This window comes from Stigmatopora nigra, chromosome 13 (assembly GCF_051989575.1).
Source record: "Stigmatopora nigra isolate UIUO_SnigA chromosome 13, RoL_Snig_1.1, whole genome shotgun sequence".
NCBI lineage: Eukaryota > Metazoa > Chordata > Actinopteri > Syngnathiformes > Syngnathidae > Stigmatopora > Stigmatopora nigra.
The window spans coordinates 10,089,122-10,113,534 of NC_135520.1; the positions used below are offsets into that span (position 1 = coordinate 10,089,122).

Below are 24,413 nucleotides of genomic sequence, written 5' to 3' on the forward strand. Positions count from 1 at the left end.
CCAGTTGGGAAATATAAAAAGTGTGATTGCATTAATTCTGGATAAATTAGAAAAAAATATTTAAGAAGTGGGTTGCATCTCCGAACAGTTTTGTTACAACGTGGGAGATGATAAAGTGTGGAAAATAATTCACAGATGGAAAAGGAGCTCACCCCCCCCCCCCCCCCCACACACACACACACAAAATACTTTAAAATCAGATTTTTTATTGCATTACTTTAGTTTTTGCAAAGACACATGATTCCTTGAAATTGCAATGAAGTTAAATTTCAGGCAGCACCATACAACAAAGCATTTACATGGTGGGTGCATCTTTACAGAATAGACAACCCGTGAAGGCCCCTGGGTAGATTTCTAACCCTGGCAACAAATAATGGCTTAAATGTGATGGGTTAAATGCTTAAAAATCAATCCACAAATCTGGAAGCATGTGTGAGATTCTTCCGGGTACTCCAGATTCCTCCTACATTCCAAAAAAACATGTATGGTAGGCTGATTGGACGCTACACATTATCCCTGGGTATTGGCTGCAGCACCCCCCACAAATCGAATGAGGATAAAGCGTGTCAGGAAATGAGATGAGACATTTGGGAGCAGCGCAACCAGGGTAAAAGAAATAAAAGAAAATGACAGACAATTTGGAAGTATTTGATAAGTATTCATGGACAAAATATACTTAAACATCAGTCTATGATTCAGATTTTTTTTACGGCAGCAGACAAGGCCTTGCAGGCCTTGAAGGTCCACCACTGCTAAGAATCAATACTACTCTTTTACTCTATGTATTCATTTTTGTGCCAAACATTTACTTGGTCTTCAGTTTTTGTTTCAAAATGGATAGCTGCTCAGTGTCAATGTTGCTGCCTCCACACACAATAACCAGCAGGGGTCCCATGAGAGGTGGTAGACGACCTAAAACAAATCAAACACATTATACAATGTTTTAGCTTATCATAGTTTAACTCATAGGACCAATATAGACTAACTCCTTAGATACCACTGGTGATGAAAGATGTCTAATTATGTGGCTTGGTTCATTCTTCTGCTGTGAATATAAACTAGTTTATCCATTGTAAATGTCCAGTTCATATGAAATGTGTGTGGGAGTGAACATTCGGTGCCAAGCCCTCCCACTCAAAATTGATTAGACATCTAATATTGTCACTGGCACCCAATTAATCATTTACTAATGCTGGACTCATTTCGATTCCCGGCAGGATGATTGCATGCCACATAATTGGACATCTAGCAAACTTACCTTCTTCCTGTAATCTGTGCACAACTCCACTGTAAACAGCGGCAAGTGTTGCTCCACATGCCATTTCCACCAGTACTCGCTCCTCATCTATCAGAAGTAGTTGAAAAAACATCAAAAAAAGGGCTACATTAATCTTGGCCATTTTTAATACCATATTTTCACGACTATAAGGCGCACTTAAAAGTCTTAAATTTTCTCCAAAATAGACGGTGCGCCTTATAATCCAGTGAGCCTTATATATGGAAAAAACAGAAAACCAAAAACGAAAAACCACCACTGTCAGATATTAAAAAAACAAAAACGCCTGAACTGAAACAATACTGTTAAATATGCAGATGCCATCTTAAATTACAAAATCTTCCATCATATAGCTCCTACCCCACTGCAAGATTTTATACAAAAAAATCTAAAACATCAACAATGGCTGGCTCTAGAGGTGACTGTGTAGTGAGTGCTTCACACCGGAAAGTCGATAGCAATTACCGTAGTTTCACGACTATAAGGCGCACTTAAAAGTCTTAAATTTTCTCCAAAATAGACAGTGCGCTTTATAATACAGTGCGCCTTATATATGGAAAAATGTCATTCATCGAGAGTGCGCCTTATAATGCGGTGCGCCTTATAGTCGTGAAAATACGGTACTCTAATTTAATGCTCTATCAGAAACTTACCCAAGAATGTTTCGACAGCATGAAGAGCCTGCTGGTCAGTTACCACTTCAGAAATGATATTGACCTCTTTGCTTTGACTATATTCAAATGCTTTGGTACAAACAGTCTTTGCTCCAAGGCATTTAGCTTCACTGGGAAGTGATAGAGAGTGAGATAACAAATGAAAATAAGACATTTTTGAGATATCCCCTGAACCAAGAATATATTTAACCTGGTGATGTCATCCAAAGTAACTATCCTTCCTGCCTTTACTGAAGCATTCAAGCAGTCTGCCCCAACAGTTTCCATGGCAATGATGGGCACATCCATCCAGCCTACATCCTTCAAGCCTTGGACGAGCCCACAAAGTAGGCCCCCTCCTCCCACTGATGTCAGCACTGCCCCAGGCTTGACATTTGGGCTCAAACTGGCTGCAACTTCTAAGATCACACTAGAGTGTCCCTTCCTGGATGTGTTAGAAAAAAAGAACAGATGAAATATTAAAGGTTTGAGAGAACTTACATTTTGGAAAAGTAATAAATGATAACTGTCTACCATATCAAGGGATGGTCAAACGGAGGTACATAGGCAAGACCCTCAGTTTTGACAAGTCTAAGAGCCTCAGCATTTGCGTCATCCCATACCTGTGTACAGTTGTTGTATATTTAGGTTTAATTGTGAATACTGTATACAGTACTAATTTCTCAAAATATTTCTCTGCGATATAGGACGGGGGGGGGGGTGTTTGAGACTTCTGTTCCTTCTGATTTTTTATATGTTTGGGCATACAGACAACCGTCATGAGTATACTGAGGACCACTGTGAGCAACATAGAAGGGAAGTGCTCACTGTGGCCACACACCAGTATTTCTACTACCCATGAATGATCGAGTCATAATAAAATTTGATGATTAATATCCATAAATAAAATATCTTAATGAATGTCACTAGAATATCCAGAAATCTGCCCTAAATTTTACCTTATTTTTCATGTCTGTACTGACTTTTCTGCTAAAAGTGTCGACTGAGGTAGTCCAGGTTGAAGGACAAGTAACAGTAATTAAGGTTGGAGTGGAGATTTTGCAAAATGTCAATTGGAGAACTATTGAATTGCGATCTTGAGGCCCTATTTGTGGTACAGTGTTCCCTCGGTTATCGCGGTTAATGGGGACCGGGACCACCCGCGATAAGTGAATTTCCGCGAAGTAGAGATTCCCCTTCAAAAATGCTTAATTTGAATTTAATTCCATTTTTTTTAATTTAAAAAAAACAAAAAAAATTCTACCCCCATGTGTACAGTACACCATATAGAATACGGGTAGAGAGTGAAATTCATGTCAAATCCTGCTTTGCTCTGCTTACCTAACTTTTCCCACTTGAAAGTACCATAAAGTACTAAGTATGATCTGGGAGTGGAAAGAGACAAACAACAAATACTACTGCATGATCCTGTAGAGTGGTGGCCCAGGGGATCAGTCATCAGTCTTCCACCTCTATGGTCTTGGGTTCAAGTCTCAGTGCTTGCAAATATTTTCACACTATTATTCAGGTAAATGAAATGGGTAAAAGTATATGTACTACCATGTTAGTTCACAGGGTGGTGGCCCAGTGGATAAGTCATCAGTCTCCTACTTCTGTGGTCCTGGGTTCAAATCCAAGTGCATGCAATGATTCTACCAATATTATTCAGGTGAATGAAATAGGTAAAAGTATAAGTACTACCATGGTAGCTCACAGGGTGGTGGCCCAGTGGATAAGTCATCAGTCTCCCACCTCTGTGGTCCTAGGTTCAAATCCAAGTGCAGGCTAAGATTTTCCCAATATTATTCAGGTGAATGAAAGAGGTAAAAGTATAAGTACTACCACTTTCTTTCACAGGGTGGTGGCTCAGTGGATAAGTCATTAGTCTCCCACCTCTGTGGTCCTGGGTTCAAATCCAAGTACATGCAAAGATTTTCCTAATATTATTCAGGTGAATGAAAGAGGTAAAAGTATAAGTACTACCACTTTCTTTCACAGGGTGGTGGCCCAGTGGATAAGTCATCAGTCTCCCACCTCTGTGGTCCTAGGTTCAAATCCAAGTGCAGGCTAAGATTTTCCCAATATTATTCAGGTGAATGAAAGAGGTAAAAGTATAAGTACTACCACTTTCTTTCACAAGGTGGTGGCTCAGTGGATAAGTCATCAGTCTCCCACCTCTGTGGTCAAGGGTTCAAATCCAAGTGCAGGCAAAGATTTTCCCAATATTATTCAGGTGAATGAAAGAGGTAAAAGTATAAGTACTACCACTTTCTTTCACAGGGTGGTGGCCCAGTGGATAAGTCATCCATCTCTCACCTCTGTGGTACTGGGTTCAAATCCCAGTGCAGGCAAAGATTTTCACAATATTATGCAGGTAGATGAATGAGACAAAAGTATAAGTATTACCACTTTCTCTCACAGGGTGGTGGCCCAGTGGCTAAGTCATCAGTCTGTCGCCTATGAGGTCCTGGGTTCAAATCCCAGTGCAGGCAAAGATTTTCCCAATATTATGCAGGTAGATGAATGAGACAAAAGTATAAGTATTACTACATTCTCTCACAGGGTGGTGGCCCAGTGGCTAAGTCATCAGTCTCCCACACCAGTGGTCCTGGGTTCAAATCCCAGTGCAGGCAAAGATTTTCACAATATTATGCAGGTAGATGAATGAGACAAAAGTATAAGTATTACCACTTTCTCTCACAGGGTGGTGGCCCAGTGGCTAAGTCATCAGTCTGTCGCCTATGAGGTCCTGGGTTCAAATCCCAGTGCAGGCAAAGATTTTCCCAATATTATGCAGGTAGATGAATGAGACAAAAGTATAAGTATTACTACATTCTCTCACAGGGTGGTGGCCCAGTGGCTAAGTCATCAGTCTCCCACACCAGTGGTCCTGGGTTCAAATCCCAGTGCAGGCAAAGATTTTCACAATATTATGCAGGTAGATGAATGAGACAAAAGTATAAGTATTACTACATTCTCTCACAGGGTGGTGGCCCAGTGGCTAAGTCATCAGTCTCCCACACCAGTGGTCCTGGGTTCAAATCCCAGTGCAGGCAAAGATTTTCACAATATTATTCAGTTAAAAGAATAAGTTCTAATGCCTAAGTGTTTAAGTGTATAAGTATTCAGTGGTGGATGAAAGATTTTGTCAAAAAAATGACTAAGTGTTGCACCCCATTTCCTTGGATAAAACGTTTCAACACCTATGTATAAGTGGGGCACGAGTTGGTGTAGTGGGTTGCACACTCGCCTTTGCATGGAGAGAACGTGAGTTCGCTTCCCGGTGTCGGCGGTTGACTGACCAAGCAAGCGGTCGAGGGTCGGCCGAAGGCCGACCCGAGAACGCCTTGTGCACAGACAGGTCCCTCAACTGTCTTCCGAACTGCCGAAGGCAGTTCGGAATATAACCTTTTGCTGAAAAGTATGACTAAGTGTTTAATATAAAATAAAAATGTTATTCTTTTTTTTTTCTTATTCCATTTACTCACCTACATGGTTTTGATGATCAACCAAATGACGACAGCGGGAATCGAACCCAGGTCTCCCAGGCGGGAGTCCAGTGAACTAACCTCTGCGCCAACCAAGTGACTACACTTTTCTATGTAATCATTTGAGTGTCTTGACAGGAAGTTCACACAAACAATTAAGTGAAAATATGTCACCGCCAGGATTCGAACTCAGGTCTCCCCGACAGGAGTCCAGTGAACTAACCTCTGCGCCAACCAGGCAGCTACACTTTTCCCTGTAATCATTTGAGTATCTTGACAGGAAGTGCACACAAACAACTAAATGAAAAAATGTCCAAACCGGGATTTGAACCCAGGTCTCCCACATGGGAGTCAAGTGACTTAACCTCTACGCCATAATTTGGCCAGACTTTCCTTTGTCATTAATGGAAGGTCTTGACTACAACTATATAGAAACAACTAAGGGAAAATGTTTCCCATCTGGGAATCGAACCCCAGCCTCACACATGGGAATCACGCGAGTTAACCTCTACACCACGAATCAGTCACACCTTATTTCGTTCATTATTGGAAGGTCTTGACTACAAATATATAGAAAGGTCTTTAAAAAGTGCCTTATTATACATGGTCATTTTAAAAACAAAGCCATATTATACATGGTGATATTTTTTTTTTTTAAAGCCTTACTATACATGGTAATTTTATTTAAAAGCCTTACTATACATGGTCATTTTTCAATAAAATTCCATTACTATACTTGATCATTTTTAAGATAAAAAGCCTTACTATACAATGTATAGTAAGGCCTTTTTTTCTTAGAAATGACTAACTATAGTAAGTGATTTTTTTTTAAAAATAACCATGTTTAGTAAGGATTTTAAAATGTTTTTACCCCTGTATACAGTACACCATATAGAATACGGGTAGAGAGAGTGAAATTCATGTTATAACAAAAAAACTGTAAAATATGTTGTTTCAATGTAATATTTGTATTTTTTTTCCCCAAAAAAATCTGCGAAGCCCTGAGTCCGCGATAGCTGAACCGCGAAGTAGCGAGGAAACACTGTATTAATATGGATATGGAATCCAATCAATTTGGGTACCATCTGCTGGCAAAGTGTATGGGGCAGGAACAGGTCTAAATACTATTGATTTATTAAGTAGATGTCCAAATTGATATTTAGAGAGCTATACTTTGCCGATTATCTTGACATCAGCACGTTGATCCTTGAGTCTTTGGACAACGAAATGCGGTGTTGATGAGGGAACAATTATAGTGGCTGGCACACCCATTTTTCGGGTTGCATAGGCAGCCGCCATTCCAGCATTACCACCTGAAATGAGGAATTATGTTACAAACCAAAGATTAACAGTGTGGTACCAACATATGTAAAAGTGGTGACATGGGGCCATTCTAAGAATTAAGAGTTAACCTGAGGAGCACACAAATCCTTTGGCCTGGGATGCAAGCTGCAAAGTACAGAATAAGTAGTTCATGAAATACAATACTCTACTTCAAAATGATTCATGCTTTTACTGTACATCCAAAATCCATACCTGTTGGCAGAGATATCCAATGCCCCGAATCTTGAACGAACCAGAGGGCTGGGAATTCTCCATTTTCAGATACACAGTTATTCCCATACGTTTGGACATTGCAGCACTTTCAAGTAAGGGCGTGTTGACATGGAAATGTTCAGTCATGTTGCAGCTGTGAGACAGCTTATATTGAACAAAAAAAGTATTCAGGTTGTCAACATAACAAATTGCCAGATGATTGTACTGACATGTAGGTTTGTATGAGTTTGTTTCATTTTCATCATGCAAGAAAACCATTTAAAACAGTTATATTCATTCAACTTCCATGCTGGTTATGCACACAAATGTCACGGGGGTGCTGGAGCCGATCCCAGCCAACCACAGAGAGCAGGTGAAGGACACCAGGAATTAGTTGCCAGCCAATCGCAGGGCACAACGTGAAGGAAGACAACTCACGTTCACAATCACATTGTCACCGATTTTTTGAACCACTTATCCTCACAAGTGTCACGGGGGGTATTGGATACGAGCTGGTGGCCACCGATTCAAGTTGTCCCCCTACTCTGGCCCGAAGTCAGCTGGGATAGGCTCCAGTACCCCCTGCGACCCTTATGATTATAAAGCAGTTCAGAAAATTAGATGAGCAATGTTAATGCATAAAATCGCAATCGTACTTTAAGCGTGGACAAAACTGCATTGACTAATATTTAACCAAAACAAATAACCAGACTAAACGGAACTATGTTGATGTCAACACGTGATAAGTCCCAGGTGGAAGGTATTTACGATAGTAAGGTCACTAAGGGGGAAAAAAGCGTGTTTTCGCCGACTTACCTTGGATCACAACAATATTGTTGCTTTTTGGAGATAATCAAAGCTGAGAAAAAAGCGCGTTTTCGCCGATTTACCTTGGATCCCAACAATATTGTTGCTTTTTGGAGATAATCAAAGCTGAGAAAGATGGGAATCCGACCACTGTACACGCCCCTTTTGTATTGCGTGCCTAGAGTGACGCGGGGCGAAGACAAGTCAGTGTGCTGTAGTGACTCAGTTAAAGAACGTGCCTATCTGACGGCCATGTTGGATGGGGCCACCTTCACATCCAAAAACCAACGCGCAGCCACTAAAAATGACCATAACTGTTTCTTTCTTTCTTTATTTATTTTTTTAGAAGGGCTTTATTTTAAAATGTTTTCTATTTGTCTGCCTTCTATCAGTGTTGTCTTCCTTTGAGACCTGGTAGAATTTTAAATTTGTAACATATAAAACACCACACCTTGTTTCAGATTATTATATATGAACATGTCGTATTTATTGTTATATTCAAGGTCAGTGTCCGATACTAAATGTACATTTTGTGGCGATAGCACATGAGAAATACATTCTTGACACTGAGGTAATGCCTCCTAATAGTAGTTATTAGTCCGGTGATAATACTATATATGTTTTTAAAGTGTTTCTTCAAAATAAAATCAACAGTACATTGCATGAAATTTCACCATTTCCAAACTACCAAAAGATACAAAACTCTTACAAAACCCTTCCACAACATTCCTATTTTCCTTCAGTTCTTTCATTTCACGAGTAGCCTTTGCAAAGTACGGGCTTCAGCTGCTGTAATGCCAGTAAAATGTGAAATATTATTAAAAGCAAAGTAAACATCAGTGCATGCTTTGAATGAAGGGATTTTGACTTTTTCCAATTAACATAAATCATTAAAGCCAATAAAATATTTGCATTCTGCCTGTCCACATTCTCACTCAGAACATGTACATTTTACCACTCACACCAACTTGCTTCTTTACATTTAACCTCAAAGGTTTTATTTTCTTTGAACCTCACCATAATATAAGAGGAACCCCTTCAATAAATCCATACAAAAATAAAATCAATTTAAATTACAAAATCCTGACTATTCAGAAAATAACAATGAAGATTTTGTTATATAATGTTTGTACCCCCTGATGTATTGTATAATTGTTGTGAAAATGTTGTGAATATTCTTCTAGTTTGAATTTAATGGAGCTGAACTCTTTTTTAACAAATGGTTGGCAACAGTTGCATTACATTTGCAGCAGTTAGATGGTTGTATTTTCTTTGGTGATGACTGGAGGAGGCATCTGTGCAACATTTCAAAAAATGTCTTCAGTCTTCTCTTATTGAGCATGCCATTTTACTTCAAATCTCCATTTGTAGTTCAATCTGCCTTCTGATGTCTTTGCACAATGCAGTAGATCTAGGATTTAGGCCAGTGAGCGTTGCCTGGGTTTGATCCTTGGATACAGCTGGAAAGAAACCACAATAATTCCATTCATTTTTTGAGCATATACACAGTGAGCACCGACCTGGGATCAAACCCTCGACCCCAGAAATGTCAGGCCCATGCGCTAACCATATGCCTGGCGGGCCACCTAAATAATAATAAAAACAACTCCAATTAAATCTAAGTCAAGTCTGCAGCCGCTGATGATTTGGCCACTTCCAGTTTGAATGTTGTCATTGGCACTTATTTGAATGTATTGAATGTTTTGCTTCTTCATTTTAAATGTATTACAATGTGTTTTAGTAATTTTTTTCAACTTTCATTTTTGTTGAAATTATTTGAATTCTATTTAATTTATTTAGAATAAAATCATGTTTTATAATTTGTTACTTTTTAAAATTTTAGTTTTTTAATTTAAAATGTTTTTTTATTTAAAAATGTTTTTTATTTAAAATTGTTTTTTTATTTAAAATTGTTTTTTTATTTAAAATTGTTTTTTATTGAAAATTGTTTTTTATTTCAAATTGTTTTTTTTAATTTCAAATTATTTTTTTAAAAACCCTCAATTATTTCAACTATTGTATCAAAAATATATACATATGCACCCTCTCAGCAAGGTTAATGACCGTGCCCTTCATCATCTCTGAAGACAGATTCCAAGGATTTATATTATTATGTGATTATTCAAACATTCAATTTGTTTGGATTGCTTCAACTTCACTAATTATTTAATTAAAACACTTGTTATCAGCACATAGTACATGATGGTTTCAATGAGATGTACAGGTTCTTACCCCCAGCAAGTTCCTAGGAACATATCCCTCACGATCTCCAAGTCGAGTCCACCACCACTCTGTCTCTGTGTCATCACGCCGTCGAAGTATTGTGAGTGCATCCGCCTCGTTGAACGTAAGTTCATCAGACTGCTGGCCCGTGTAGTCCCAAAGCGTGTAGACCAAGCCTTTGTTCATCACACCCAGTTTCTCCTGTACACCTAAAATAAATTCACTTGATGAGACAAAATACATATCCAAATGGAATGTATAATTGAATTGATTGTATTACATCCTCTGATTAAACTGCTATATTCTGTTTCTGTTGTCAAAAGCACCTACCATAGAGGAACTGAGAACACTGTGCATAACCTTCCTCCATTTCTTCACATTTGTCTGCTGCTGTTTCAACATCACTGATTGTTTGGGCAAAAATAGCTGCCCCTGATTCTACCAGCATCTTACAGAGGTGGACACTGTTACAAGAAGCGGCACAGTGCAGAGGTGTCCTGACCAAAAAGGAACAAAGAAAATGTGAGGAAAATATGACATGCAATTGCTACTATGAAAAAGCCACAAGTATTTTAATGGATGTTAGTAGACTATGTTCCTAGTTCAAGATGACGTTGCCTGTATATTGTGTACGATTTCCATTTCTTCTGTGTTCAATGTTACTGTTATGGATGAATTTTCCCCCAAATAGCACATGTCCATGACTGTAATATAGGCGCTTGGGATGGGCAATATAACACGTTTAAAAAAGTGATGTGTGAGTTGACCAACAGGTGGGAGCATAGTACAATAAATGTAAATGAAAAACCCTGCTTGGTCCCCGAAATCAACTGGGATAGGCTCTAGTGAACTTTGTAAGGCTAAGTGGTTAAAAAAATGAATGCATTAAGGAATATACATAATTAAATATGTTACTTATAACTGTTAAGTGAAAGAACGAGAATAGGCAATATTGATATATGATAGTACAACCAAAACATGACTGAATGTACAATGTGCGGCATGACTAGGAGTACTGTTGCAAAGCAGTTATGGCTTTATTTACAGAGGGGGGACCTGTGAGGAAGGGATAAGACAGCTAACAAATGGTACAGGAAGGCAATGCAGTGTTAGTGTAAAAAAATCTATTGATTATTGATGATCTGAAGTAGCAAAGCCATATTGGTATCTTGTCAATCTAACTCCTAACCTACTAGATAAAAAGAGGTCCGCAATTAATTCATCAGTCCTAATCCAAAAATAAATAAGTCAGGCTCCGAGGATCGATATATATTGGCCCATTCTACATAACTTTCACGTTTTAAGACAATTTATCCGTGAATGACGAAAGAGTTGAACTTCAAAGTTAGAGTCCACAGATCAGCACCTATACTTGAATGGTGATTTGATAGGCCTTCAGCCTATAAAAATATAAGGCAAGAGGATAGTGCTTGAAATTGATTACATCGAATTTAACACGTGCTCCCTATTCCTGTATGAGACCTTGTTGCATGAATTAGTCACTGATATGGTGAAAATTTCACAAATGAGTGTAATCACTATTCCACTTTCGGAATAGCTAGACCTGATTGATAAATAGTGAATTTACACTGCTAAAGGCTTTTAGCCTGGAAAAATGACTGACCAAAGGTACTGACCATCCATCACTGTCTGCTGCATTGACGTTCACCCCAAAATCCAGCAGGAATTTCACTATGTGGTGGTGGCCAGCACAGACAGCATTGTGAAGAGGAGTAATACCTTCATCATTTGGCATACTGGGATTTTCCACCTGAAAAATAAATTAGGGAATTTTTTACCCTCGGTACATAGCCAAACTTTTTGGCCCTGGAGCCACATTGACTTTAAAAATTTGACAGATGGGCCAGGTCAGCACAAAATACAATACACATAAAAACCTGCATCCGTTAACAGTACATATGAAACATTAACTGAAAGAAAGGACTAAAGTATTAACATTAACATACTCATCACTCATAGTTAAAGTAAAAAGTATAAAGTACAAAGTAAAGTAAATAGGAATGTATTAAGAAATAATAAAATGTAATTTAAAAAAGATGGAGGGGCTGTAAAACACGAAAAACAAATAAGAGTGGACAGAGCTACTGCCACTGGCTTCTGCGTCATCTTGGGAAAAAAAGAGAAGAAAAAAAAACTTTATTTGGAGAACGTCGGCGGGCCAGATGTGGCCCGCAGGCGGTAGTTTGCCTATGCTGGTATAGGGTGTCAATTATTGACGCTAATGAAACGTCTCATGTGTACACTCATCATTACATTAGTAGATTAAACTTTATTCATCCCATACTTGGGAAATTCACTTTGTTGCATGTGGTTTCATAATACAATTTTGGCTGTTAAACTAGTACTATTTGTGTTACTAATATAAGAAAATAATAACAGTGCATTTTACCTCATATATAATTCTCTGTACCAGATCAAACTCTCCCTCTAATGATGCATCAAGCAACAGAGCTAGTGGGTTAAACTTGACTCTCAATCCATGGCCTGTCCGCTCTGATGAAGGCTTCTTCAGGTTGGTTCGCTTAATCTGATGAGAGTATGGTAAAATTAATAAATAAAAAAGTGAAAAATATAATCCAAATTACAAAATGATTGATAAGATTTAAAAAGACAATGTCAGCTCTGCTCCAACAATATACACAAGTAATACCTTTAACTGATTAAAAGAAATTATGAAAATAACTTCATTCATGTGAAATTACAACTTAAATATTCGATACTGTATTGAGTATACAGTGATATGATTTACCTTGGGTTTTGAAGGTGGAGGAGGTGGTGATGGTGATGAATTTGTCATGGTGTAGGCTGGACTATCACTGCTTTGATTGTTATTCTGATCTTCTGATTTCTCGGGTGATGAGGGAACATTGGGTTGTGGGGATGGGGACTCATTCTTGATCATCTCAGATGTGGTGGGCACCTCCATGGCAGCAGCAGGTAATAAGTGATGGCATTCTAAATTCAAGTTTTGTACTTCAGCATCTTCTTTTGCCAAGTTAGCATCCTTTTCACTTGATTCTAGAAACCCCTCAGCTGAATGGATGTTGTCCAGATCACTTATGATGCATTCAGGCTGGTAGAAAGGATTGCCTAAAATACAATAATAAAAACAAAATGCTAATGTATATTGACCCTGAACCACAACGTATTATGATTAGTATTATGATTGATTGATTAGAACCAATGTGGTCAGGTATTATTGTCCTACCAGAAACGCCTTCCATGCCTCCAGCCAAGGTGTTAAACCTGTAGATCACATTCATACTTTTCAATTTACAAGCTTTCAATAAAGATGATCAAAACAAGGCTTATACAATAGGATGGAGCTTGTTGCAAACCTTTGGTACAGTAGTTTTTGGATGTTTGGTCCTTGTGGACCCTCAGGTTCAGTAATCGAACTGCGCTTCTTCAGAGGTCGCGGAGCATTGCTGAGACGACGACGGAGGACTTCCAGATCAGCATCATTTTGGTAGCGTAGTTGAGAATGTGCTGAAGACAATGGGTAGAACATAATCTAATGTTAAATTTTGTAAATTGATTAGAAATATAATTGTCATTTTGGATGCTTTCAAATTATATATTTCTTTGCTAGTCTGCTTATATGTTGAGAAATTTTACGGTAGTTCATCTCCTCACTTGGCAATAGAAATTAACCTGGACCTTGCAACTCATCTGCTTTAAAAATTATGTCTTAAATTTTACAAACTGCATATCCTCACAAAGATTGCCAGGGGTGCTGGAGCCTATCCTAGTTTACTATGGGCACCAGGCGGGGGACACCCTGAATCGGTGGCTCGCCAAACCTTTAAAAAATGATTACAGTATTTATTTGTGCACCAACTTATCCCTGGTGCAATTTGAAAACTTTATGTTTGAAGACTGCAGCATGTACTGATTTCATTTTTGGTATGTAAGAGACATGTTTGTAGACTATACATTTGTATGTTTACATTATCATTGCTAATATTTTTGTGTTGTTTTTTAGTATCTGTGATACAGAACTCAGAACAAGTGCAATCTCACCAAAAAGTGGATTGCAAAGTGCTTATTTGGCAACCCAAAGTGGAAGGGGCTATGTCCGTCCATTTTTGGCCGCCAATTTACATATGGTTCTTTTAAATGAAGATGTCTGAGTTATGGTCAGAAAAATTGACAGGTTGGGGCGATATGTTCGGTGAATTAAACTTATATCAAGACCCGATACCAATAAAGGATCAGACCGGCCCCATCCGAAGTTTATCCTGTAGGTGCGTGGGAATGACAGATACCTCCGGTATGACCTACCAACTGGAGTTAACTTTGTAGGACTGAGCGGACGAGGAATGTTGTCCACGCTTGGAGGTGGAATGATTTGCCGTTCCATTGTCTCTTCTCCACCAACTCCTTTCACTTCTCCCTTTTCTGTCACATCTTCTCCCGTTTTTATTACTCCACCATGGAGAAAAGGAAGAGGGGATGGGGATGTGGAAGATGTGGGCAGAATGGGTTTCCCATAGACTGTGGGGTGGAAAGGAAAATTGTAAAAAAAAAAAAAAAAAGAATAATAATAATAATAAAAATACAAATTGAATACAGTCTGATTTTAAAAAACAACAACAACATTCACTGTTCACAGAAAAAAAATCTAGTATGTGTATATTTGTATTCATTGTTACTTGCCCGCTTTAACAGTCGCCCTGTTGCTGAGTGAGCCATAGTTCTTAGCTTGAGGCTGTTGGAGATACATGCTGTAGATGGAGCTGCTGTTCATTGTTGCAGGGCCTTTTCTAGGTGACTGGGGTCTGGATGGATGGTCAGGGACATAAGGACGTACAGCCACTGCTGGAGGAGGATCTGTTCGTTCACTCTGAGGTGGCAATGGTGATGGCTGAGAGGGAGTGTTACAGCCTATCAAAAGAGACAACAGACATTACTAGGACCACAGCTCATGTGATAAAGCCAGAACATAAGTAAAGATAGCATATTGACGATGAGATTGTGAAAACTCCATCGCATCATACAGTGGCTGTGGCCTTACTCTTTCTGCAATACACTGTTAATACGACTATGTATTTTTGATGGTGATAGTTGGCCACCGAGTCTAATAATACCTTGGTTAGAGTTTGGAGGGACAGCAATACGGTGTTGAATTTGCTGTAAAGAGGAAGAGGAGGTTGAAGAAGTTGAGGTGGAATTTCCAGTACTGGATCGAGGCCAGGCCAATGTGCCAGGAGCAGATCGAGGCAGGGAACTGGTGGAGCAGTGATTGCCTGCTGCTTGGTGGGTGGCGCTGGGATAAGTGCCATAACCAGATGGAAGATTCTGATGAAGAATGAAAAGAAATAGGAAACACAATATATCTCTTCATGCTTCTGAGGACTTTGCTTTGTGTAAGGGAACAACATTGTTTGAGCATTCACACATTCTCATTAATATGGATCTTATCACCGAGAAATGGAATCAGCGTAAAACAGCCAGTCTTGCTGTTTGCTTTCTACAAGATGTTTAAAAACACACATGACGAAATTAGTTGTCAAGTCAGAGGTCATTAATGGTTTTCCCTGTCAGAGTTGAGCATAAACTATTGTCACGCTATACTTGTGTGATTTGATGGTTTGTATTGTAGTGTGTTAATCAAGCAATGTCTTTAAAGTGTACCTGTTCTGAACTGTTGGTCCTCCTATTCGATACATTTTTTCCAATGGTAGGCCACAATGCTTCATTGGCTGCAATGCAAGAAAGATACCAAGTTACACAAGTTTCTACTATATATGCCAAAAATTCAGGACAACCAGATTTAAAGACTTGTTGACTCTTGGATTAGTGTACAAATAATGGTAGGGCATCCAGACAGAAGCAAGCAGAACTATAGCTCAAAGACTGCCTATATTTTAGAAGTACATTGCACAATTGAATGATAGAACCTCTGGGACAAATCCCATCAAGTAACTTTAATTTGTTTTAACAAGGCCAACATTCAGTTGTCAAGGTTATCTGTTTGTTATGTTGAAGCACACAAAGACCACAGAACCTTGCACAATCTAAAACAGCTCTTTAGTCACAGCAAACACAAACTTCAGTATGCTTAACTCATTGGCTGGAATCAACAGTGCAAGACGTTGAATCTATTTTGACTGGAAGTGATCGTTCAATCCCTTTCAATAACCCCAATATGATTGGATTTCATGTCTAGCGCCATCAATGGCAGTGAAACATGATCACTCAAATCAAGCCATCCAAGTACAAATGGATTTGATGGCTATCACTGTCAATTGCAGTGAATGACTGAAATAGCCTGTGATAAGATATAAGCACTGACCATAACACAAACAGATTAAGGTAATGATGTTATTGGGCAGGGGTAATTTCTAACCTGCACAAGTTTTTGTTTTATTAAACACTTACGGTACTAGCTTTCAGCTGTGTTTGTCAGAAAGTTAAAAGGGAAAGATTGACTATTGAAACATAATTGTAAAGTGACACAAAGTGTAGTAAAATATATAAAAAGAAAAAAATATTCTGTCACTGATAGGTCCCTTGAAAAATCAGTAGTAAAGCAAAAGGTAAGGTAAAGTAAAATAAAAGATGAGTTGAGTATGAATATGCATTTTTAATGAAAATTTGAATGATCATATTTTAATCTCTGCTAATGCAACAGGTAGGTATGCAATGAAATGATTTAAAACTCTCACTCTCTCCACAGTGGTGAAGTTACATTAATGTCTGACACAGTAAGATTCCAGTCACAGTGGTTGAACCCGGGATAAGTGGCCTTGCCCGTCACTAATTTTAGGTCTATATAGTGTATACATGCTGGATTAAAAAAAAAAAAAAAACTACTGTATTATTTATCTTGCAGTGGAAAAGTACCATATTAAAAAACCCAGTCCTCAACGTCAAATATTAATCTGAGCAGTGTTATCTCAGCATTTGACACAGTTTTCTGCAGTGCAACCACGTAACAGTACTAACACAGATTAATACTTATTATTTACTAAGTCCTTTGGCCTGTAAGATCAGATGCACAAAATTTTGGACTGCACTGCACTATCCTGCTGACATCATGATGAAAACAGTCACAACAGGAAACAAAATCAGCTCTGGGCAGGGCAGAAATTTGGCTATCGGCCTTGTAGCCCAGATTAAAGCGAATTATTCCACAGTACTGGCCATTACATTATTTCCTACATGCTGAGCCTTCTTTTTTGTTGTTATTATGTCGCTTTCTTATTGTTTTGTGAATTTAAATGTGTTTATCAGTCAGTAGATATACAATCCATTTGAATTGGGAAGCTGGAGGACAATGAAAGTTTGTATATTCACCGTAAACCCTCCTAATTCAAATGCATTGGACATCTAGCACTGGTAATGGCATCAGATAAATTCAAATAAGTATGTTATATTTGGGCAAGATCTACAGAAAAGCTTACTTATGGTGGGAAACACTAACTAAACATTGATTTAGCATGCCATTCTTATAACTATTGTTAAAAATACTTTATTTTTAGTCGCTTTCTTATTGTTTTGTGAATTTAAATGTGTTTATCAGTCAGTAGATATACAATCCATTTGAATTGGGAAGCTGGAGGACAATGAAAGTTTGTATATTCACCGTAAACCCTCCTAATTCAAATGCATTGGACATCTAGCACTGGTAATGGCATCAGATAAATTCAAATAAGTATGTTATATTTGGGCAAGATCTACAGAAAAGCTTACTTATGGTGGGAAACACTAACTAAACATTGATTTAGCATGCCATTCTTATAACTATTGTTAAAAATACTTTATTTTTAGAAACATTAGCAAACATTCCCTTTGAATATAAACCAGGCTTTGAGAGAGAATGTATGTTTTGAACCTTTTGCTTTCCAAGAATTAGTTAAAGAGAATGGAAATAGAATTTACAGTTTTAGGTAGTTTTGTGCGATTGTAAAATAACAAAAAAATCACTATTGGAGCATTTATTTCACAAAATACCACAAAATAATAATTTGGTGAAATATTATACATATATTAAGTTAGTTTCACCCATTTTTCACTTGATTTAATGTATAATATATTTTAAAAACTGACCTGCCCCAACTGTGAAATATATCAAGTAATGCTGCAACCTTAAAATCTTGTTTAAACCAAAGCTACACATTAGTTTACATATTTCTGCTCAAATGTAAATTAATATATCTAATTGTTTACTAATGCTTGTGACTTGTGGTTTTGACTTTTAAGAATGAAGTATATTAAGTGAGCATTATGTCATTGTAATAGTAACGAATTGACATTGATTTAGGAACAAATTGTTGATTATACAAGCCCATGCTGCTGTTTTCAATTGTCTTGCATGCATCTCTCACGTGTGATAGGGGGCCAATTGGCTAATTATGTACGTAATGGCGTTGGGGACATTTTGAGGCCGATTGGTGGTAGGTACTTCCATCTCAAAATCCAGCAAGATAGCAAAAATCTAAATGTGTATTGCGGGAACAGGTTTATTTATGGAAAGAATTAGGATTGACATATAAAATGTCAATTTAACATTCTATGTCATGTGTTCGGTTAATAATTTCATAGTGTACATGACTAGTTCTAGGTATAAACTAACCAATGTGAATGAAAAAGCACGATGCACTTTGTATGGCCATGCAGTAAAATGACTGGAACTTCCTTTGATTCACTGAGTGCCTCGTGCTTTTAGTTTGTTGATGTGATTTACAACTCTTTGGTTTCTACTTGATGTAAGTAAGCCAAGACCATAAATAGCTCTGTGGCATTTGCTTTGCCATTTAAGATTACAATGGAATGGCTGAAGTAAAGGATAGAATCCTTGATCTCAAAACTGTGAGGCATCGTGCGAACAGATAAAATACCATGCTGACCCCTGAGAAACTTATAGCCCAAATATGATTTTTGCGCATTTATTAATTTTCCATACTGGGGGAGATGGTGTGCCAGAGCCTCTTCCAGCCAACTACGTGGACACCCTAAATTGGTGGCCAGCCAACTGCTGGGTACAAGGAGATTGACAATTATTTACGCTCACTCAACTTAAGAGTGCCTACCCTGCATGATTTGGGGATGTGGGAGGAAACTGGAAAACCCAGAGAAAACCCACACAAGCCCGGGGCGAACATGCAAACACCACACAGGAAGATCCGAACCTGGGAATGAACCCTCGCTCTCGGAAATGTGAAGCCAACGCGCAAACAACTTTTTCATTGGGCTGCCGGTTAATGAATAAAAATAGTGAGTTCCTTCTTTCAAGACTCACTGTTGTTACTCTTGTCCTCTTGAAGAGAATGAGGGCACTCGCATAAGTCATTTGGCTCTGTCAGGATGATGTCTAAATCTGACACTTTCCACTTGCCGGAAGGCTTTCGGATGCCAATGTTGTTCTCGTCTGTATGACCACACCAATAGCCACAATAACAACCACAAAGCACAATCAACGGGGCAATTATCGGAACAAATGATGGAAACAGGACCAATGGCAACAGTTGGTGGAAATTTTGGGAAAGGATGTCAACCAGCAACAGTGTCAAACAATCACATTGAGTGATAAAACAAACAATAACAAATGAAAACGACAAGAACGAAAAAGAAAGAAAATCAGCAAGTTAGAAAAATTGCCAGATATCATAGGAAGAAACCTAGAGTGCAGTAGAAAAGTGGATAATTGATAACCAACCTGATTGGGAGCGGATGTGACTAATCTGTGAGGGCTTTGGTGGTATATCAGGTGACATGTTGTACCCTGCTTCCTGTACCCCTTCAAGTGGAGCCTGAATATAGGGGCAGACAGCAGCCACTCGTCCTGAATCGCCACCGCATGGACGCGAAGAGCTGCGAGGAGAAGGCGGGCCACCTCCATTCATGCGGTTCAACTACAGGATAGAAAGTAAAATATGAATCAGGTAAACAAACAGTCATCTTGAAAGGACAATGTCAAGATACTTCTGCTCTTTTCTTGTGCAGTCTCTCTCTCAGGTCCCCGATGCGCTGGTCCATCACTGTCACCTGAGCATTTCTCTTGTTCAGCAGCTCTTTGTTGTGCGCTAACTTGCTACTTTGCTCCAGGTTATGACGATTGCGAGCCTGATACGACAACAGTAAAAAAAAAAATCTTTTTTTATTTCTTAAAAACATAAACATTTCAAAAAGGATCATCTTATTACCTGCAATTCTTGGTAGAGTTTTCTTAGTTCTAAGGCAGCAGGGCCAGAAAGTGCGGATCCTTTCAATCCAGTGGTACCTAGGGGTCTGTTGGGTGCCCCCTGCTGGGATGCAATAGAATTCAACTGAAGGCGTCCTTTCCTTAGATCCTCCAGCTGTTGGGTCAGCTGGTTAAAGAGTTTAAAAATAGATTACAAATAATTCCTATGGTGACAGCATGAATTTGACTGCTTAATCCCTCTGACATACCTGGTCAACTCGGGTAACGGCTGATTGTAGCTCAACTTGCTTTTCCTGAAAAAGGCTGCTAACATGTTCAATTTCTGCTGCTGAAAAACAAAACATGATCAATGATAGAGTTAAAATGGTCACGGTTAGTTATCTAGACAAATTGTTATTTTATTTAGGAGATATCTTTGACCCCAATACCAATGCCAATGTGGCTACTGTACCCACAACTACACGTTCTATGAAAAACTATATATTTTTTATTTTTTGATACTTTTTTTTCTTAAAAATTCTGAAATAATTTAGTATTGAAAATGTAAAGTAATTGCTATCATGGCTTAGTCAGACACTGCTTTAACGAATTGATGTTAACAGACGTCCAACACATTTGAAATGGAAGGTAGTAGCGGATTAACGAATGGGAACAAAAGTTTGTTTTCTGCCACCCACCAAATTCAAATGGATTGGACATTTGCGAGTGATGGAATAATTCAAATCACAGCTAAATGGATGATTGGAAGCCACACAATTGGAGGCATATTATCATAACAGTACCGAAATACAAAACCAGATCTTGAATAGTACTTATTGCACAGAATTGGCACCTCATTTATTTCTATATGCAAGTATCGTATTGGTGCAACACTACTATATACTTATGTGTGTTCAGACGCACAGAGGTTCCCATTGATCAGTTTACTGTAGTCCACTTGTCCTCTCATGGCTCGAATCTTCTTCAGCTTTGCTTCTTGAGTCTCCATTCGCTCTTTCAAATGCTGCAGTTTTTCAGCTTCAGACTGAAAATGGAGAAAAAAATAAAAGTACCCTTTTTTGTAAAAGGTGTAACACTTGAATGATCTGGACTGAGGGATCGATTGATTGAGCACAATCAAATTGAAACTTATCAAGATCACTTAAATATGCTATTTTGTGAAAATGAATGGTTTTTATAAGTATGACTCAAATGTTTTAGGAAATAAATTGTTAACGACATCCAAAATACTTTGTTTTAGTTTTGTTTTCTTTTAGATCAGGGATGGAAAACTCATCTTTGTCATTAAGTTACGGTTCCTATGGAGGACCAGTATGTGTTCCAACTAGGGCTGCTACGATTGTACAACTAAACGATACGAATCGAAAGTTCAACACTTTACCCATTTTACTTTGTAAATTGGCATGCAAAATTGCCATCTAGTGCCTACCTGTGTTTGTAAATGATTGGGTCTGCCCCCACTTTGAAGATATCTCAGTCTTTGCTCCTATCGAAATAGATAAGAATATAATCAGGGAGGTATTTCATTTTCAAAGGCACACTTCATTTGCCCCCTGAAATTGTGCAACCTTAATTTTAATTCACATATAGGGTTCATTTTATGTCCGTAAGTGCCACTGCCTATGTCCTGGATCCTCTGTTTACACCAGAAATTCCATCGAGATTATTGATAGAGGAGCGAGGCGGAAGGAGGTTCATATGTTTACAGGCCGTTTCTCAATACTCAAGTACATGAGTATGTGCGTTTGTTCTTGTGAAGTTTGTTTACGTGCACGGGAAGTATGGACTTGGCAAGAAAGAAGCATGCTTTGTATTGGAGGAGCTAGGGTAGGAAAAACAGGGTCGGTTGTGCCAGGGGGCAAAGAAGTGCCTGTGAGCTATACATTTTGAATAAGTAACATTTAGCGATAAGTATAAGAAAAATTATGCCGATTAAAAAAACATACTCTCTTATTCCATCATAAATAGTCACATTTAAGCGACTATTCTGTAAAGTCTCTTGCCAATTTGGAAAGTGTTAAAGCGGGGTGCAATGTGTTTTAACAGGTCAAACACAAACAATTAGCAAAACCTGTTGTGATACACATATTGCGCTTGGCAGTATAAGAAAATCAATAATTCTTCCATATAATGTGTAGCTCTTCTTCAGAGCCATGCTTAGTCATTCCCCTCAGCTGGGAACCGATTTTCCTATGATTGAAAACAAAGTTCTTTACCAAAATGAGGTGTCAACTCAATGAGGAAACTATAGCAAAAGGGAGCAGCCAACATAACGTAAAGATCATATATAAATAAGTGCTTAAATTAAAACATTTTTATTAACATATTTTCTGCACGATGAGACGCTTCTTCAAATCGCCTATTTTATTATTATTATTGGTATTATTATTATTGGTATTATTATTGGTATTATTATTATTGGTATTATTATTATTGGTATTATTATTACTATCATAATTATTGGTATTATTATTGGTACTATTATTATTATTATTATTATTATTGGTATTATTACCATTATTATTATTGGTATTATTACTATTATTATTATTATTGGTTTTATTACTCTTATTGGCATTATCACTATTATTATTGTTGGTATTATTACTATTATTATTATGATTATTATTATTACTATTATTATTATTGGTATTATTACCATTATTATCATTATTATTATTATTACAACACGTAAAGTAGTAGTATTGGATTGTGTTATACCTCAAGTTAGATGGAGATGTGATAATAAATATCCAATGATTAACCAATATTTAAACATATATAAGATCCATTGAATTATATGGCACATTTGAGAAAATACAAATATATGAGTTGTGCCTAATAGTGCAAAAAATACTATACATTAATTTGTATTCTATCTGCCTCCATTGCAACCTGAGTGACAATATGTCTGCCGTGATTTATATAACAGCACTGAAACGAAAGAAGAGGTGACAATGACTGAGAACGCTGACACTGACAGAGACACTTCACACCTCTCTGGATCATGTAGCCTACTGCCTGTATTCAGAAATAAACAGCTGCGTGTCAGCACGTGTGCGTGCTCGTACATGTCCAGAAAAAGAGGGCACTGGAATGTTGACAAGTGTCCCCATCACTCACTAAAACACATTCATGCCTGAAAACTAAAAATAGTTTCTGTAATGGTACCTTATTTTAGTACAGTACATACAATTAGACCTGTAGGAAATGTAATTCATTGCTAGCAGCTGTGTTTTGTATTATTCATTCATTTTCTATACCGCTTAGGGTTGCGGGGGGTGCTGGAGCCCATCCCAGCTAACTATGTTGGGGGGACTGCCTGAATCGGCAGCCAGCCAATTGCAGGGCACAAGGAGACGGACAACCATTCACACTCACATCAAGGGGCAATTTAGATTAGAATAGCCTACCCTATATGTTTTGGGGATGTGGGAGGAAATCGGAATGCCCGGAGAAAACCCATGCAAAACTGGGGAAAAGATGTAAACTCCACACAGTGAGGACCCACCTGGGATCAAACCCTCAACCCCAGAACTGTGAGGCCGACACGCTGGTTGACACTTGACCATTATTTTAATTCCTAACTCTTCACACCTGACAAATCTTTTAGTTCAGGTGTAAAATAAATACATAAATAAATAAAAAAAATCGTACAAAAAATCATCATATTTTTATCTTAAATTGTATCTTTCTGATTCACAATTATCAACAATAATTGAATCTCCTAGTATTATACCAAAAGTAGTTTTGTGATCGCACAGGCCTTATGTCGCCAAAAGTTAAAGCTCCAAACACTTTAGTTTTGATTTATGACTTTAATCTAATAATTTCACGTAGTTTTTGTCTTTTATTTATTTAATTATGAAATTATCATTACATATTACAATTTTTCTCTCACTTTCTTAGGAGATAATATTCTGCGGCACACCAGATCATCACTTGCAGCGGTTGAGACGGAGATGGACAATGTAAAAAATAATAATAATGAAACAAAGACGAAATTGTGATTTTATTTGTAAAAAAAATACAAATTGAGAAATTATATTTTTGCCATATGGACCACTCCTTTGCCAAAGCCTGAAATAAACAGTATTATATGAATACCATGTGTTCATGGTGAGTCAGGTCTTCCCAAACAGAGTCGTTTAAGTCCTCTATAAATATATGTACTATATATATACTCTAGTTCATTTTAATAATGGCTGTGAAAGCTCATATGTCACATTTGTTCATTCCCGATCTCCTAGTCCAAATAG

General features: G+C 37.9%; 2 protein-coding genes across 6 annotated transcripts in view; both read right to left on the reverse strand.

The window, feature by feature from the left end:
* Positions 1-186: 186 nt before the first annotated feature.
* sdsl (serine dehydratase-like) lies at positions 187-7,968 on the reverse strand. Its single transcript, XM_077731883.1, has 9 exons — positions 7,770-7,968; positions 6,954-7,118; positions 6,830-6,866; positions 6,591-6,730; positions 2,464-2,552; positions 2,141-2,374; positions 1,930-2,060; positions 1,259-1,345; positions 187-912 (listed from the first exon to the last, which is right to left on the reverse strand). The coding sequence occupies exons 2-9, from the start codon at positions 7,098-7,100 to the stop codon at positions 806-808; spliced, it is 972 nt and encodes a 323-aa protein (XP_077588009.1). The 5' UTR covers positions 7,101-7,118; positions 7,770-7,968; the 3' UTR covers positions 187-805.
* A 254-nt stretch (positions 7,969-8,222) lies between these two features.
* Positions 8,223-24,413, reverse strand: part of LOC144206063 (apoptosis-stimulating of p53 protein 1-like) — a 30,020-nt gene continuing 13,829 nt past the window's right edge. For 3 of the 5 annotated variants that reach the window (XM_077730761.1, XM_077730765.1, XM_077730764.1), the window contains 19 exons: positions 21,584-21,640; positions 21,058-21,178; positions 20,403-20,482; positions 20,156-20,320; positions 19,935-20,075; positions 19,669-19,864; positions 19,252-19,380; positions 15,642-15,709; positions 15,095-15,305; positions 14,664-14,891; positions 14,289-14,501; positions 13,343-13,493; positions 13,213-13,250; positions 12,754-13,094; positions 12,394-12,531; positions 11,621-11,754; positions 10,314-10,480; positions 9,993-10,192; positions 8,223-9,220 (listed from right to left, as the gene is read on the reverse strand). In XM_077730761.1, coding sequence (XP_077586887.1) covers positions 9,179-9,220; positions 9,993-10,192; positions 10,314-10,480; positions 11,621-11,754; positions 12,394-12,531; positions 12,754-13,094; positions 13,213-13,250; positions 13,343-13,493; positions 14,289-14,501; positions 14,664-14,891; positions 15,095-15,305; positions 15,642-15,709; positions 19,252-19,380; positions 19,669-19,864; positions 19,935-20,075; positions 20,156-20,320; positions 20,403-20,482; positions 21,058-21,178; positions 21,584-21,640 — 2,820 coding nt within the window. In that variant the 3' untranslated portion in view covers positions 8,223-9,178. The remainder of the gene's footprint in view (positions 9,221-9,992; positions 10,193-10,313; positions 10,481-11,620; positions 11,755-12,393; positions 12,532-12,753; positions 13,095-13,212; positions 13,251-13,342; positions 13,494-14,288; positions 14,502-14,663; positions 14,892-15,094; positions 15,306-15,641; positions 15,710-19,251; positions 19,381-19,668; positions 19,865-19,934; positions 20,076-20,155; positions 20,321-20,402; positions 20,483-21,057; positions 21,179-21,583; positions 21,641-24,413) is intronic. The other 2 variants (XM_077730762.1, XM_077730763.1) reach the window with 2 other exon arrangements.

What these genes read in the sequence shown, in the direction of transcription:
- sdsl (XM_077731883.1), bottom strand. Translation starts at nt 7,100, where the DNA reads ATGACTGAACATTTCCATGTCAACACGCCCTTACTTGAAAGTGCTGCA. An exon ending in TTTGACCATCCCTTGATATG is followed by an intron (nt 2,375 to 2,463) that starts GTAGACAGTTAT and finishes TAACACATCCAG; the next exon opens with GAAGGGACACTCTAGTGTGA. An exon ending in GCACAGATTACAGGAAGAAG is followed by an intron (nt 913 to 1,258) that starts GTAAGTTTGCTA and finishes GATTTGTTTTAG; the next exon opens with GTCGTCTACCACCTCTCATG.